Source organism: Silurus meridionalis, chromosome 3 (assembly GCF_014805685.1).
Source record: "Silurus meridionalis isolate SWU-2019-XX chromosome 3, ASM1480568v1, whole genome shotgun sequence".
Lineage (NCBI taxonomy): Eukaryota > Metazoa > Chordata > Actinopteri > Siluriformes > Siluridae > Silurus > Silurus meridionalis.
In genome coordinates this window covers 8,388,514-8,404,625 of record NC_060886.1, presented here as the reverse complement: position 1 = coordinate 8,404,625, position 16,112 = coordinate 8,388,514, and the positions used below count along the sequence as shown (strand labels likewise).

Here is a 16,112-nt window from a genome sequence, read left to right as displayed (position 1 = left end):
AACACAGTGAATCACTTTGTTCGGTAAAGAACTGAGCGAGCACTTGCTGTGCTTTCCCTCGGTTTCTGTCTCTCATACACAACTGCAATGCCCAACCTCCCCCTCGCCCACACAAACCCTTTTTTAACATCGCTCACTTCACTCAGGGTGTGTGGATGTACAAGTGTGTGTGGTGTGTGTGTGCGCGCATGCTCGTGCTTCATGGGAGGCTGCGGTGGTCCCTCCTTTTATTCTCTTTCCTTCCTCTCTCTCCACCTCCCCAACTTTCTAGCCCCTCACAACTATCCCCCGGTTCTCATCTCTGTCCCGCCATTCTTCGGCCTGCTTCTTGTGTAAGGGCCGAAGAATGCTGGCAGGCCCTTTAATTGGTGTGCCACAGCGCTGCCAGGTGTAGCCACTTGTCTCTTCCCCCCTTGGAGAATATGCACTGGAGGTCCGGGCCCCTTCCTCTGGCCCATTCAGCAACCTACAATACACCTTCTTCAGACCTACGCTTTCAAAGCCCAGTGCCGATTTTTAACTACTCCGACCGGTAAATGGCATTCACATATTATTTTTTGCAAACGGTCTCCCAAAAGGAATTACCCCACTCTCCCACCCACCCCTCGAGCCCTGGTTAACCCCCTCATCCACCCCTTCAACCTCACAAGCATTCATTAGTTTTGATCTGGATTCCTGATGTGAACTCGGGCTGCTTTGTCCTGGTTCCCATTCGGCTCTAGTTTTAAGAAGTGTTTGTTTTGCTACTAAAAATCTATATAACACAAATATATTGGACTGGTATTTCCAATAAATTGGTCTTCTGTTTCTGGTGGATATATAATTATTATTATTATCGTGGCAGTATTCTGCTTGTAGGTTCGGATACATTGTGGCAGTATTATGGTCCTATGTTTCCTTTGTCTATATTGTGCTCCTTCACTTTTTTTTCCCTTTTTTCCCCCCTCCATCCTCTGTACAGGTAATAGATGGGAAGCTGGCTCCTTTCCTCTCCAAAGTGATCAAGTTTGCCAGTTCCCACGTGTACAGCTGCAGTCTGTGTCGAGAAAAAGGCTTCATCTGTGAGCTCTGCCACAACGGCCAGATTCTCTACCCTTTCCAGGAGAACGCCACGAAGAGGTCAGTTCTTCCTCTACTCATGATCGATGCTCCAACAACCTAAAAAGTAATCAACAGATTTAAATAATGCAGGAATGTCATATGCAGAATTCACACTTACTGCACTGGAATGTTCCTCGTATGTTCTTTGGAGAGCTTTTAAGAGCCTAGGTGTTTCTGTCATGTGTTAGTCACACCCAGGGGTTAGTGCTATGAAGGTGTGTTCAAGCTCCAAAGCCATGAAGGGACACCCAATGCTAAGACGGTTAATCCCCATAGCGCCTTTACCCTCAGCCCACTTAATGACTAACTACTGATAAGATACTTGCTGCACTTCACACCATTGGTGTGACATTCTTCACTCATTGGGTGTGACTTGCAGTCTTGGGATTGTGCTCCGAATTTTGTTCAGTTATTTGGTCATTGTTTTAAATCAAATAGGAATCGATAAATTATTTGACACACCAACATTGTTTGGTCAGTTGGTCATCGGCTGTGGTGACATGACCAATTTTAAAAGATAATGACCACTGCAGCTCAGGAACACCCCACAAGAGCTGCAGGTTTGGAGATGCTCTGACCCAGTCGTCTAGACATCACAATTTAGCCCTTTAAAAAAAAATGCTTAGCTTCTTTAATAACAGGTAGATGCTTGAGAACAAGCTGTCACATGGTGTTAAGGCACTAAATAGCAGGAGGTTTCTGCACGCCCAGCCGTAAACCCACATACACCTGCTTCTCTTGTACACCATGTCGATAAACCCCACACCCACACGCTAGTTGAATACTTTATGGTTTCTGGTCAAGAAGTTTAACATAAACTGTAGCGTGTTATCACAGTGCTCTTATTAGACTTTAGACTTATTCATCTTTCGGGCTGTAAATAAACCCTGAGGAGCATTTTTCAAATTCCGTAGTACACACATGGAGAACAACAAACATGCACGAACGAGTCTGTAGCGATTTATAGTGATCGAAATGTGAGCTTTTAATACTTTTTATTGGCTTATTTTTATAGTGCTTTTAAGAATGAAAATTGTTAGAAAGCAGCTTTAGAGAGATAAATCGATTAGAATGAGTGATTTTTAAATATCATCAGGGTATAAATGTACCCCTTTTTATAAGTTTACCCCTAAAGAGCAAGCCAGAGATGATGTTGACATAGACAGTGGCTCTATGAAGAAACCTGGAGAGAGACTAATGGGGTCCTCATCCTCATACTATGATCTATCTGAATGCTTGAATCTGAGTGGTTGGGTGGTGTGTGTTCACACTGTTAACCAAACCATCATCCCAGGCTTTGCCCCAGGCTTGTGCATTAGAATAATGTACCGCACACCTAGCTGTGGATCGTCCCATATGTACGAGTGTTTGATTTATGTACCGTATTGTGGGCAGTCAGGTGTTCTCCGTGATCAGCCATAACGTTATGACATTATAACATCATGACTGGTAAAGTGAATAACACTGATTTTCTCTTCATCATGGAACCTGTCAGTAGGTGGATATATTTGGCAACAAGTGGACATTTTGTCCTCAAAGTTAATGTTAGAAGCAAGAAAATGGGCAAGCGTAAGGATTTGAGCGAGTTTGATGAGGACCAAATTGTGACGTCTAGACGACTGGGTCAGAGCATCTCCAAAACTGCAGCTCTTATGTGGTGTTCCTGGTCTGCAGTGGTCAGTGTCTATCAAAAGTGGTCCAACGAAGGAACAGTGGTGGACCGGTGACAGGGTCACGGCTTATTGATGCACTTGAGAATCGAAGGCTGGACCGTGTGGTCCGATTTAACAGACGAGCTCCTGTAGTTTAAATTGTTAATGCTCAAAGGGTCTGAACTGTTTTCACAGCAAAAGGGGGACCAACACAATATAAGGCATGTGGTCATAATGTAATGTCTGATCAGTGTATGTCTTATTTTGTCAGGTGCGAGGGATGCGGAGCGGTGTTCCACACCGAGTGCCGGATGCGTGCCCAACCTTGTCCACGCTGCGTTCGCCGAGAGCTGCACAAGAAACCGCCTTCGTTCTGGAAGAAGCACAACCACAGTGGGAGCCCAGATGACGACTGCTGCTTTGAGCTGGACACCTGAGCCACAGCTCTGAGAGCCAGGGAGCCTCTCTCCCTCTCAGCTGGGCCGCTCCGGCAGGCCTGTTTTACTGACCGACAGCCAACTACGGCTGAGTCTCTGCATGTGCGCATCCACGAGTGACCACGCTGTGTGGGCACTGTAGAAGAGCTCTGTGTTTGTCGACAAGGAACAGAAGGGTTTTATTGTTTTGGGTTTTCAATTGCCTCTCTTTTTTTTCTCTCTCTCCTTCTCTCTCTCGTCCTCTCTTCACTCTCTCCTCCGCTCACCTGAGAGATAGGGTACACGCAGACAATACTTCACTCCCTGAAGAGGAGAGGTTTCATAATGATACCAATTTGCCCTCTCCTTTCATCTACCAAATGACAGCCGGGCCAACCGGCAAATGCGGATCCGAGTGGAGTACACTCTCATGCTAGCGTGTAAACACACTCTAGCAGTCCGGCACCAAATAATTCAGTCTTCAGAAATCTAAGGCCAAATCATTTCCTCTGCACAACAGAGCATCTAATCCATTAACGGCCACGCTACGATTGGATGCTGACTATCGGGTCCAGGCGAAAATGCCTTCTAAGCCTATAGACTGGACAGGAATACCTACATCACACTGTCTTCCTCTCTGCATTCCTGCACAACCTCTGAGATCAGGCTTTTTAGTAAAGGAAAAGAAATTAGCGTGGTTTTTTTTTTCTTTCAGGTGAAAAAAATGCTTGGTGCCATAATTACCACTGGACAGAGGACTAAGATTTGGGGAAACCCCCTTTTAGAATCTCACGCACCCAAACAAAACATGCACAATGGTTTGGACTCTAGTGAAGTGACTCTTGGTTGAAGTGAAAGAGAAGTTGGCATCTCGTCCTGTACAGCTGGAAGTGAAGTTTATCGCTGCTCAGTGCCCACTGCCTATATGCAGCTGAGCCACGGTCCTTCGTCAACCGCTGGCTCTTTGATTACAAACTACCCCCAGCCACAAGGTCCCAAATTATAGTCCCGAGCGCCTGGGCTTTGTTTAGCATTGGTACACCCAGTCCAACACGGATCGCGGAGAAAACCCGCCCACTGACGCGCTCGTTACTCACGCCGTCCACCCGTACCGCAGGACTGGCTCCGTATCAGTCGCCTGTCTCACTGGGTGTACGTTCACTCTACATTTTCTGGCTACTTGAACTAAGCACTGGCAATAATATCACTCCTTTTCCTTTTTGCTTTATTTTTGTTATTTCGCTGCCTTATTTGACCTCTCGGTTCTCATCGCCTTTTTTTTTTTTTAAAGGGACAACGAAACGTTTTTGCTTGAATTTCTCTCCTTTTTTTTCCTCCCCTATGCAAATGAAATAGGCTAAGTGACCGTTTTCTTGTGCTACAAAAACCCCATAGACGACTTCTCACTTCCCACTCGATTTCACAATTTTCCACGTTTATTTTCCTTCCGAGTCACGGAGGCGAGGTCACGATCAGCTTTCAGCTTCTTTCCGTCCACTCTACCAGCAACCTTTTAAACCCTGTGTTATTTTTTCGATTCTGTAAATGTTGATGGATAAAATTATTTATTGTTCTGACTTACATGCAGTTACAACTGATAGACGAATCCTAGAGGAATTACGTTTTTTTCCGCACTACTACAAGCAAATAGGTCAACTTGTATACGTTGTCAACTTGAATATGAAGTTGAAGTTGACTCGATTAAATCCTTGTGTCGTTTTTTTTTATGTATTATATTGAATTATGTTTATTTTGTTTATTATTTTGTAAAAAGAAATCGTTCATGTATTTCATTAGAGAGCAGCTTTTTTTTTGGGTCCAAGACTACATTGTGTTTACTTTTACCAGAGTTGAAGGAAAGGGGAGGATGTATATGTGTTTCTAGACGTACACTGAAAGACTGAATTCTCGTGCCACCTTTGAATTCTTTGCTCCAAATTTGACTTTATGAATTAAACCTCTTTCTAGTACACACTTTGCCTGCCTTAAACTAAACGCCAGTACAATTGCCTGTTGATAATTATTGTGCATTAGTAACACAGTGTTCTCATGGTCTAATCAGTAGTTCAGATTGTACAGCGCTTTCAATTATTAGACCCTTAGGTGACTTTCTCAGCAGGTTTGCACTAAACACTGGCGGTTTAATTATCTGCTGTACCGCAAAAAAAGCCCTGTCCTGGCACTTTTACTGCATCCCAGATAATGTATTTAGACTGAAACTTTGTTCGTTGTAAGTATTTATTAGCATAGTTGCACTAGTCGGAGTTAGTTAGCTAGTTAGAAAGGCGAAAGATTGAAAGGTTTATGTTGAGCCACAAACATAGACAGATTGACAGATTCACTGGAACTGTAGAGTGATTTTTTGAAAAGGCATTCCTTCAGGTTGGTAGGATAATGATGACCATGATGAGGATCATTTTAAGTCTGAATTTATTTCAGCTGTTGAGATCTGATTTCCGACGGCTGTAGCATCCTCGACAAACCATTCCGTGACCTCTCATGACCTTTAAAAAAAGTAGGCGGAGTCACCGTGTGAGAGCCCGCAATCGCCATAGGATGAAGATCATCAGCCGGAAGAATTTCCTTTCCATTTCTCACTGTACATTCTTGCTCTTATTCTGACGTGAAGATCCTCCACGGATAGTTTAGACAAACCCGGGATGTCGGGGATTACCTGTAGTATTATCGATTAGTCTGGGATTGTGGGAACTTCTTAGCGTTGCTCTCTTCAGGGATTTTAAACACACTCCAGATAGCGAGAAAGCAACAGGACTGAGTCGCAGATGTGCAGTCACTCGGTTTTTTTTTTTATTATTTTTATTAGAACCTTTTTTCTACACCTTTATTACAGGTTAAAACAGGATCTCGTAACGGTTTAATCCACTCTGCTGCGCTGCGCTGTATATATTTCAGTGATCCATATATCAGCAGTTGGTTTCAACAGTATTTATTGTATTTATGTTCTATTTATGTTCGACTGTGTCTGAGCCTGGTTCTGCTTTTTTTTTCCTTCCCCTTCTGTCATCCAAAAACTTTACACCACAGACAACCTCTTATGCAAATCTGAAAATCGTATCGGTTTCTTTCGTTTTGCTTTTTTGTCACCAATAAAGTAAGTAACCTAACAAGTCTGGAGTGTTTATTTATTTAATTTTTTTTTTTTTTTTTTTTGCTGTAAAGAATGTCTTTTCCTGATCTGAAGGTAAGTGCTGTATCTGGATGGAACAAATGCATCACTGCCTACATCCTGGGATTATAAACTGTCCTGGCAAGAAATGAGTTCAAAAACTGACTCATTCTCTAATCCCAAATTAAAAACCACAAACTCGTATGGGGTTTTTGACTCGTCACAGACCGCAGCATGAGGCTTGTAATTTTTTTTTTCTGTAAGCCAATGCATTGTGGGACGGATGCACTTCCAATGTGTAGTTTTTTTCTTTTATTTTATGGATATATTTGTCCTGAGAAACAAGCACGACTTCCAAATCCTGTTTTCTGCACATACACTGATCAGGCATAACATGTGGGGTGTTCCTGGTCTGCAGTGGTCAGTATCTATCAAAAATGCTCCGAGGAAGGAACAGTGGTGAACCTGCGACAGGGTCACGGGCGGACGAGGCTCATTCATGCACATGAGGAGTGAAGTCTGGACCGTGTGGTCCGATCTAACAGATGAGCTCCTGTAGCTCAAACCGCTGAAGAACTTAAAGCTGTTATTGCTCGATGGGTCTGATTTGATTTGGCAGCAAAAGGGGGACCAACACAATCCTTTTTATTAATGAGGACAAAAAGTTAACTGGTCAATTACGCAGCAATCCACCAATCAGGGAAGAGCGTGCACTCTGTTTTAAAATTGTTTTGATTGCCGCTTGGCAGTGGTGGATTTTGGCAGAGGCGATGTACACGGAGATCTTCCCAGGGGGGGCGACACAGGGATCTGCCCAGGGGGCGACACGAGGCGCCCACGGGAAAAAAAAAAAAAAAACGATCATTCTTCTTTTTTACCGCTCATTTGCACGGTCACATTTATTATACCATGTCAAAGTGAATGCAGATGATTGGCCCCGAGACGCTCCCTCACTCATACACTCAGAAAAGAGGGGTATCAGTAAGGAGAACTAAATCCTAATTAAAATTATGGATGACAAAAAAAGGTCTAAACCTTCAGGAGCCCAATTTAGAAAAAAAGAGGAAAGAAGTGCAAAAGATAAAGGTGTGTATGCAGCTCTATCACTCATCTCGTTATGAGGATAGTATTAGCTGATGCATTTAATGAAATAGGGTAATAACTGTGTATCACTTAGGTTATGTTGTGTTTCCTGATATGCGTTTACACGCAGAGCAACAATAAGTTTGCATAACATTATATATATAGTATGTAGTTTATCATAATGTGTGTAGCAACAAAACAATTACAGCCTCACTGGTCTAGATGGATTGTAGATAAACCGCACTAATAGATTTGGTTACCTTTAAAAAGGTGATGTCATAAAAGATTTCTGTGATTGTACTAAAAAGGTCCTGAACTGAGGTCAGTGAGGAGACTCTCCAGTGCAGCTTAAAGACTCATTTAAAAGAAATATATTACAAGAATATAGATGCTGTATGTATCTTATGGCTACAATTAGCCAAGGAGTTTTATGATTCTTGGTTCTGAGAGTTTAATAAATTTTGCACAATAACGTATTTAATTGAGCAATAAATGCATTTAGGGTGATCTTTATACATAAAATGGAGCTCGCAGAAATGTATTCAAATTTGTGGACTGCTCTGAGAATATGTTCTTACTCATCCAGTGACTGTAGCTGAAGCAGAAAGGAGCTTTTTAAAGCTGAAAATCATCCATTTTTGTACTTGTGTAAAAACCTTTGTACTTTTAATCAAGTGAAAGTTTAAAAGGAGCACTTTTACTGAAGTATCTCTACTTTAACTCAAGTACACGGTTTGTGTACTTCGTCCACCATTGATAAAAAATGGCCAGACTGGTTTGAGCTAAATCTCAAAATCACAGGCTTGTACAAGTGTGGTAAGCAGAAATTATTCTCATAATGGACGGCACGCTGAACTCTAAGGTGGGTGGGATATAACAGCAGAAGACCACATCAGTTTTTACTTCTGTGGGTCAAGAACAGAATTTTGAGGCTGCAGTGGGCATAGGCTCACCAAAAGTGGGCAGCTGAAAACTGGTGAGGCACAAAGATAGTATGGTGAGAACTTGGTAGCAACAGCATAAATTCATGAACCCAACCTGTCTAGCCTGGTGGAGGTGGAGTTATGGTGTGAGGAACATGTTTATCTCCTCATGGCCACAATTTTCTATCTTCTATTGCTACTTCCAGCACGATAACTCACAATGTCTTAAAGCACAAGTGGTCTGTAACTGGTTTCATGACGCTGAGTTCAGTGTTCTTTATTGACCTTCCCAGTCATCAAATCTGACAAATTCAAGGAACACCATTGTGATGTTGTAGATCAGAAGATTCACAGTATGAAAGTGAACCTGAAAAATCTGCCCGAATTGTGCAATGTACTCACGACAGCATGGACCAGGAATGTTTCCAATATCTTGTGGAATCCATGCATTGAAGATCTGAGCCTGGGTTTTAAGGGCCCTGCACAATACTAGTGTACAAAGTGCTTGGTGAGTGAATCTAGCAGCTCCATACAGTTATTCCTTTCTCTTTTCTCCTTTTAATAGGACAAAAAAGGGAAGAAATTGTTTGTCCATGTTACAGAGAAACCACAAATTATAAAGGCCTCTGCTTTAAAGACTTTCCTGTGGCAGAAAACCTCTTGACCATTACAAACACTGATACCTGACACAGTTTCCATAAATGTTACGTAAACATGTAATTACAGAAGACTTCACCATCAAGCGTTTTAAGTGTTTTTTTATTTTTTAACACAGAAGAAACTCATGTTTATTATTAGTTTCAGGTTTAGAAGCACACGCTTACAAGTTCCATAAATTAGTTGTTATGAAGTAAATTTTAATGTATTTGAATTAAGTACATTATTACATTTGAGTTACAGACAAATCTACTGTACTACTGAGATGAGAATGAGAATAAAGTATTTACGCCAAACAAATTTATAGAATCTATTATCTGTGAATTTTCAGTGACCTGGAGGTGCAACATTAACTCACACTCTGTGGATCTGTTTCTGGGTTGTCAAGTAAAAACCAGTGTTTGACCACCCAGATGAATCTACTCTCAGGTTTATTTTAACTTTGGTCCCCCACCACCTTCTCATTTTTTTTCCTCCCCCTCAAGACGTAATTTGTCCCAGACTTAGAGAGTGCTAAAGCCCTGTCTCTGACACAGTAATCCACTAGGATCTAGGCTCCGCCGATGGGCCGGAACATGCCTAGCCCTCCACCTGTGTGTGTGTGTGTGTGTGTGTGTGTGTGTGTGTGTGTGTGTGTGTGTGTGTGTGTGTGTGTGTGTGTGTACGAGTGTGTGGGTGTGTAGCCAAAGCTGTTGACTGTTTTCGGCATTTCCTTAGAAAGGAGGCACTCTGCTGATCCCACACTCCATTAAGTTCTTAATGTTTGACAGGCCTTAGTTGAAGATACACTGGCTCATCACCTCTTAAACTCGTCCCTTTGCACATATCTGTACCTGTCGTGTGTTTTTGTGTTGTAGTAAGACATCTTCATGCCAACAGGTTGACACAGTTGCCTTTTGTCTAAATACAATGGGTTCCTTTAGAGATGGATTTGTTTTCGTTCCAGATTTGCATTTAAAAAATGTGTTGAAGGGGTTTGTGGTAAGCAGTAACATCGACTGGACATGATCACTGAAAAGTGAGCTTATATACACTCTGATGTGTATTTCCAGAGAAACATTTCCAGGATGTCTCTCTTCACCTCTAAAAATACACAAAGAAGTGTATCCAAGTTGCAGTATTCATGTGAGAGTGTTCATTATTGTGTGCGTGTGTGTGTGTATGTTGGGCCCGACTCATTTGGCTGTGATTTGTATTGAGGAGAGGCTAAACTGAACCCGAAAGCCGGCCTCGCTTAATTGTCGTCGCCAATTAGTGCATTGTCAGCGGCCACAATGGCTCCAGTGTAGCGAAGGAAACATTCTGCTTTGTGCTTCTCCAGTGGCCCACAGGCCAGTCAAGACTCATTTAGGGCCCTGACAACAAGGGGCCCGAAATGCCAGAGTGGGGTGAGACACACAACAAAGGAGCGGTTTGAGGAGGAAAGATGACAAAAGGGGTGGACGGAAAAACAATGAGGACGTGAGATAGAACGCAAAGGTTGAGCTCTGGGAAAACATGCAGCTGAACTCAAACCCCCAACTCATTCACACAGACACGGACGGTGTCCCCTCTGACGTCCACCTGCTAATAACGCTGACCTATATCAGGACTGAATAACACAGCAGCAGCCATCCGTGTCGGAGCAGATCTCACTGCGAATTCACTCTTTTCTTATGCTTTTCTTTTTTTCTTATATTTCTCCAAATTTATATTTAAACATTCAATATTCGAAAATGTATTGTCTTTATTTACAGTTACGACTGTAACATTTAAATATGCAGTGCCTGTCAAAAGTTTGGAAATGCCTAGACTTTTATGGTTTTTGAGAATCACAAAAACCTGTTCCTTTTGTTTTAATGCAACAAACTGGGAAATGTAATGGTATGAAGATGTACTTTGACCAAACAAATATATAAATGTACAGATGTTACATTGTATTTAGTATTTTTTTTTTTTTTTATCTACCCCTTTACCATGAATAACAGCTTTAGACACTCTTGGCATCCGGACAGTTTGTTTCTCCAAACCTTCAGCTGAAATGCTTTGCCATGCCTCTTGTAAAACTTGGCAAAGGGGTTCTTTACTTGTTGGATATTTCATTCTGACTTTGTGATCCAGTTCATCCCAGAGAAGTTCACTGTTTTTTTTTATTTATGTGTGGAGACTGGGCAGGTCATTTCATGGTAGATAACACTTCAGCCCACTGTTTGCTCTCTAAATAACACTTACAAAACTTTGAAATATGCTTTGGATTATTGTCTTTTTGTGTGAGAAAATCAGTTGAAATTAGCTGCAATTCATACTGAATTAAATTGTGTTGAAGTATCGAATGGTTGCCATGTTGGTTCCTTTTACTCAGTAAAATTTTCATCCTTTCCTACTCCAAAAAAACCCAAACTTTTCAGTTATGTGATATATATAACTATATATCAGACCTTTCTTCCAGTTATTCACTGTCAAATTCTTGTGTGTTTTTCCTTTTAATTAGTTTGTTGCAAATAAACAGAAGGAACATGCATCTCAGAAAACATAAAAGGTGTTCCCAAACTTCTTACAGGCTCTGGAGAATATATATACAGTGGTCCCCAAAATGAATTTTGGACGCACCCCCGCAGCCCCTATGGTACGTCAGTGAATTCATCTAGACATTATGTCACTTTAATTCAATAATGTGTTTTAAAAATTTGTATGAAATTTGTTAGTGAAAACATAGTTTAAAATGTTATTCCTGACATTCCTGAACATTCGGTCCCGCTGCGGATTCCCGCCAATTTTAAGATAATCCGCAACTTGCTGTTAGTTAGGTTCCAAATGAGAACCCGGGAATTATTGGAGGGTTGACTGTAACCTCAATCAAAAACATTATGTAGAGCAAGTGTAAGAGTGTTGCTCAGGTGTAGAAAGCTGTTCATCTGCTGCTCTTCAGTTTAGGGATCCTACTAGTTGAGAATTGTTGAAGAACTCTGAGGCACTCTGAAACATAATAAAGTTAAAAACCTTACATTTTTTTATGGTTGCCCAATCATAATTACAGGTCAAATATTTATAGAGTACCTACATGTTCCAGTCATTACGGTCTGCATCAGGGAAAGTCAAAATGAATAATTTTTGGCTTGCAATGGTAAAAAAATTGGGACAGTCTATTGTTAAAAGCTCTATACAAATAAAACTGAATTGATTCTTTTTTATTTTAATGATTTGAAAACCATGGTCAGTCCTTTTTTTATTAATCCTCCTGAGTACCTCAGAGTTCTTCAACAATACTCACAATGTAGAATCTATACCAATACCTGTATAACAGAAAAAAAAACGCTTTATAGCAACCTGGAATAGTCGTGATGATTAGTCTGCACATTAGCATTCTTTGTCTAATCTGTTTCACTTTGTCAGCAGATGTTATCTTGATGGCTGTCTGTCTTTAAACAACATTAGGATAAAATCGTCTTGCCCTGAAACCCTCACACAGGCCAGCTCATGCATAAAGAATGCAAAAGAAGGTAAAACAGAGACAGAAAGCTGTTAAGTAATTGTGCTTCATTGCAATATGTAAATAGATTGAATTTCTAGAGAGTTTGTACTTCGCCTGAATATATTTCATACTTGAATTCATACTTATTACATCAATTAATTTTTAAACGAAGTATTAAAAAATAGCAGATTTTTATTCAGATCACCTAAATCTATTTTCCCTTTTGCCTGAAATATTGTATTATTAATATTATTATCATTATTATTATTATTATTATTATTATTATTATTATTATTATATAAAACCTGAGATAATATGAATTTACTATGAATGTATGTATTCATGTTTTTTATATTTTTATATTTGCGGCAATTTATAATATTTTTTTAAACGAAATTTTAAGAAAAATAAATCAAACAAATTCGAACAAAGGTAGAAAAAAACAAGTACAAAACACAAATCACAGTCTTTAGTAGAAATGTAACTTCCTTATCTAAAAATATATATATTTTTCTTTTGAATATCTTTTATTTCTCCATACTCAACACCATGTTAACTTTCACTGCCGTTTACATTTAAACTGTTTCTTATATTTTTAATCCACAGTGATTTTGACAGAGTCCCGATTCTTTCATTTCAGTATAATAATTTTATTGTGCCCTTCTCACACACACCCTGTAAATATTTCCCACTTCCATGGAGCTGCTATACACAGTACAATACAGTAAATAATCTAACAAATCAAAATAACTTGAATATAGTCACATTTATCTAGTAATTGTTTAAAAAAATTAATTACAACAAACCAAATATATATAATTATTTATGCTTTTTATTGACAATGTAGGCCATCTGCAGCCTCTGCATTTGTAACAGTATTAAGCATAATTCAATTCAATTAAATTTAGTTTTGTTTGTATAGCAGTTTTAACAATTGAAATTTTTCAATGCAGCTTTGCAGAAATGAAGAGGTTATAAAGTTGAAATGTATAAGTTTGTGCCTAATGATCCCGTGGTAAAGGTGAAAATGAAAAATTCCCTAAGATGGCATGAGCAAGAAACCTTGAGAGGAACCAGAGTCAAACGGGAACCCATTCTCATCTGGAAGTCACCCAATTGTCCATTTATTATATACAGGGAGTGCAGAATTATTAGGCAAATGAGTATTTTGACCACATCATCCTCGTTATGCATGTTGTCTTACTCCAAGCTGTATAGGCTGGAAAGCCTACTACCAATTAAGCATATTAGGTGATGTGCATCTCTGTAATGAGAAGGGGTGTGGTCTAATGACATCAACACCCTATATCAGGTGTGCATAATTATTAGGCAACTTCCTTTCCTTTGGCAAAATGGGTCAAAAGAAGGACTTGACAGGCTCAGAAAAGTCAAAAATAGTGAGATATATTGCAGAGGGATGCAGCAGTCTTAAAATAGCCAAGCTTCTGAGCGTGATCATCGAACAATCAAGCGTTTCATTCAAAATAGTCGACAGGGTTGCAAGAAGCGTGTGGAAAACCAAGGCGCAAAATAACTGCCCGTGAACTGAGAAAAGTCAAGCGTGCAGCTGCCAAGATGCCACTTGCCACCAGTTTGGCCATATTTCAGAGCTGCAACATCACTGGGTGCCCAAAAGCACAAGGTGTGCAATACTCAGAGACATGGCCAAGGTAAGAAAGGCAGAAAGTCGACCACCACTGAACAAGACACACAAGCTGAAACGTCAAGACTGGGCCAAGAAATATCTCAAGACTGATTTTTCTAAGGTTTTATGGACTGATGAAATGAGAGTGAGTCTTGATGGGCCAGATGGATGGGCCCGTGGCTGGATTGGTAAAGGGCAGAGAGCTCCAGTCCGACTCAGGCGCCAGCAAGGTGGAGGTGGAGTACTGGTTTGGGCTGGTATCATCAAAGATGAGCTTGTGGGGCCTTTTCGGGTTGAGGATGGAGTCAAGCTGAACTCCCAGTCCTACTGCCAGTTTCTGGAAGACACCTTCTTCAAGCAGTGGTACAGGAAGAAGTCTGCATCCTTCAAGAAAAACATGATTTTCATGCAGGACAATGCTCCATCACACACGTCCAAGTACTCCACAGCATGGCTGGCAAGAAAGGGTATAAAAGAAGAAAATCTAATGATATGGCCTCCTTGTTCACCTGATCTGAACCCCATTGAGAACCTGTGGTCCATCATCAAATGTGCGATTTACAAGGAGGAAAACAGTACACCTCTCTGAACAGTGTCTGGGAGGCTGTGGTTGCTGCTGCACGCAATGTTGATGGTGAACAGATCAAAACACTGACAGAATCCATGGATGGCAGGCTTTTGAGTGTCCTTGCAAAGAAAGGTGGCTATATTGGTCACTGATTTGTTTTTGTTTGGTTTTGAATGTCAGACATGTATATTTGTGAATGTTGAGATGTTATATTGGTTTCACTGGTAAAAATAAATAATTGAAATGGGTATGAATTTGTTTTTTGTTAAGTTGCCTAATAATTATGCACAGTAATAGTCACCTGCACACACAGATATCCCCCTAAAATAGCTAAAACTAAAAACTACTTCCAAAAATATTCAGCTTTGATATTAATGAGTTTTTTGTGTTCATTGAGAACATGGTTGTTGTTCAAATTAAATCCTCAAATAAAATTAATCCTCAAAAATACAACTTGCCTAATAATTCTGCACTCCCTGTAGTTCTGAAAACATACAGTATCCCACAAAACTGAGTACAACTCTCACATTTCAGCAACCATTTTAGTATCGTCTCAAAGGAAATATAGAAAATATAGAAAGCATTGCTTTAGAAGTTGCAGAAGCAGAAGGTCCGCTTGTCAGTGCTCAGACCATACGCTGCACACTGCAACAAGTTGGTTTGCAGGTTCCCAGAACGAAGCCTCATCTGAAGCTGGTTCACAAGAAAGCCTGCAAACAGTTTGCTGAAGACGACCTGTCCAAGAACATGAATTACTGGAACCATGTCCTGTGGTCTGATGAGAATAAAATAAACTTGTTTGTTTCAGACCAAGAACCAAGAAAATTGTGTCTTGTCTGCAGTCAAGCATGGTGGGTAGCATCATGGTCTGGGGCTGCATGAGTGCTGCTGGTACTGGGGAGCTGCCGTTCATTGAGGGAAACATGGATTCCAACATGTACTATGACATTCTGAAGCAGAACAGGATGCCCTCCCTTTAGAAAATGGGACAAACTGTTCTGCTACACAAGCTACACATTGACTAACTTCTAACTTTATTCCTGACTAAAATATATCCAAGTTTTATTTCTATAGCATTGTCCCTTGAGAAGATACTAAAATGGTTGCTGAAATGTGAGGGGTGTACTCACTTTTGTGGGATACTGTATAAGGGTCCTTAAATGCAGAACTGTTCATGCAAGTCTTAAACCATTGTAGCAAACTGTTTCTATAAATCACAGTCCAAATCTTTCCTCATAGTTCCTAAATTTCTCATGAATCTTTAAGATGTTCATGTGGAACCATCCTCAGCTGCACAGAGTGGCCTCCACCCGAAGAAATAATGAACGAGTGTCATCCCAAAGCTGAGTATTTGTGTTTTTATTAGTCTATTGTGTGTGTGTATGTGTGTGTGTGTGTGAGTGTGTGTGTTCCTACAAACAGGACACGAGGGTGGTTACGGATAAAGCCTATTGTGTAGACACCTGTACAGACATGCAGAGCATCCAGA

At 40.5% G+C, this 16,112-nt stretch overlaps 1 protein-coding gene across 1 annotated transcript in view; it reads left to right on the top strand.

Annotated features, from left to right (window-relative positions):
• The window catches only part of plekhm3 (pleckstrin homology domain containing, family M, member 3), a 41,093-nt gene extending 34,799 nt beyond the window's left edge, over nucleotides 1–6,294 (top strand). The window contains 2 exon segments of the mRNA XM_046845245.1: nucleotides 962–1,119; nucleotides 3,025–6,294. Coding sequence (XP_046701201.1) covers nucleotides 962–1,119; nucleotides 3,025–3,190 — 324 coding nt within the window. The 3' untranslated portion in view covers nucleotides 3,191–6,294.
• Nucleotides 6,295–16,112: the final 9,818 nt, after the last annotated feature.